Below are 1,295 nucleotides of genomic sequence, written 5' to 3'. Positions count from 1 at the left end.
TATATGTGTGTGTGTTTGTGTGTGTGTGCGTGTGTGTTTGCGTGTATGTGTGTGAGTGTGCATACGTATGCTTTTGTTTATACATGTGTGTGTAAACGTGTTTTCAGTATTTAGACACTGATATGACTGATCTACACGACTATACTCGAGAATTCATTCATATAGACATGCACCTCTATCGAAATAACAAACGATGATTTTTCACCTTTACATATTCAATAAATTCACTATTCATAACTCTCACAATACCACATGTAGAAGCTAATCCCACCCCGAATACAACTACAACTCAATCCTCAAAACTTACGGGATAGTTGTTTGGCCAACAAGGCCGTCGACAGAGAGGATCGCCGCCGGGGTACATTGCTCTGCGCAGCTACCACAGAAACTTTTGACCTTGTTGCTCGTGATAAGGATGGCTTCTGACTAGTCGTTTTGCTTACTATACCTTCCACGGGGGTATCCAGCGCAATCGCCGGAACTGAAGCGGTGCGTGAAAGCATGCTGCCCTTATTTGCAGTGTCTATGGGTGTGAATGCCGTTGTCCGATTCTTTCGCCTCCGGTAGTCGGGGGTTCTGGACACTTTGGAAGTCATGTTGTAACTATATGAAAGAGTTCTCCGGGCATGGAGGTGTGTTGATTCTTAGGTGTGGGCAGTACTTGTCTTGATACGAGGAAAGGTGTTTCTACGCATATAGACGCGTCTAGAAGGTTGTTGTGGGCACCGTTCAGTGTACTTATTTCCTTATATGATATTAACATATCAGCCGGGATCTGAAAATCTGATGACATCAGCAACAAATATTTATGTTCATATCATAATATTTAATAAAATGCACCATAAACGTACATACTCTCGAAAACAATACTTGTGTAAACATACATATAAAGTGTGTCATATGTTTAAACTTCTCTGGTCACCACTGTCAAAAACAACAGCATGTGACCACAACTTCAAAAGTCAGCACCACGCAAACGAATAGCGTCGTGGAACTATGCTCTCGTGTCGGACTATGTCGTTGTTTAATGATATGCTCCAAAGTGGGCCAAGACCTCGTTCATTCCATCGGAGAAGGCTGATCAATCGCTGATAGACACCGTTGCTTCACTGTTGGATATGAAGGAGTGGCTATTCTAGCAGTTAATGTACTTTTTAGTACATCGCGTTAGTGAGGGATATATATATATATATATATATATATATATATATATATATATATATATATATATATATATATATATATATATATATATATATATATATATATATATATATATATATATATATATATAT

General features: G+C 38.6%; 1 protein-coding gene across 1 annotated transcript; it reads right to left on the bottom strand.

Annotated features, from left to right (window-relative positions):
* Positions 1 to 307: 307 nt before the first annotated feature.
* Positions 308 to 596, bottom strand: SARC_16451 (hypothetical protein; the record flags this gene model as incomplete). Its single annotated transcript, XM_014289445.1, has 1 exon — positions 308 to 596. A coding segment is annotated over one exon (289 nt), but the record flags the coding sequence as incomplete, so codon positions are not given.
* Positions 597 to 1,295: the final 699 nt, after the last annotated feature.

The sequence above is a fragment of the Sphaeroforma arctica genome, assembly GCF_001186125.1.
Source record: "Sphaeroforma arctica JP610 unplaced genomic scaffold supercont1.8102, whole genome shotgun sequence".
Taxonomy (NCBI): domain Eukaryota; class Ichthyosporea; order Ichthyophonida; genus Sphaeroforma; species Sphaeroforma arctica.
Note: the sequence above shows the minus strand (reverse complement) of the source record. Positions and strands in the feature narration are given on the sequence as shown.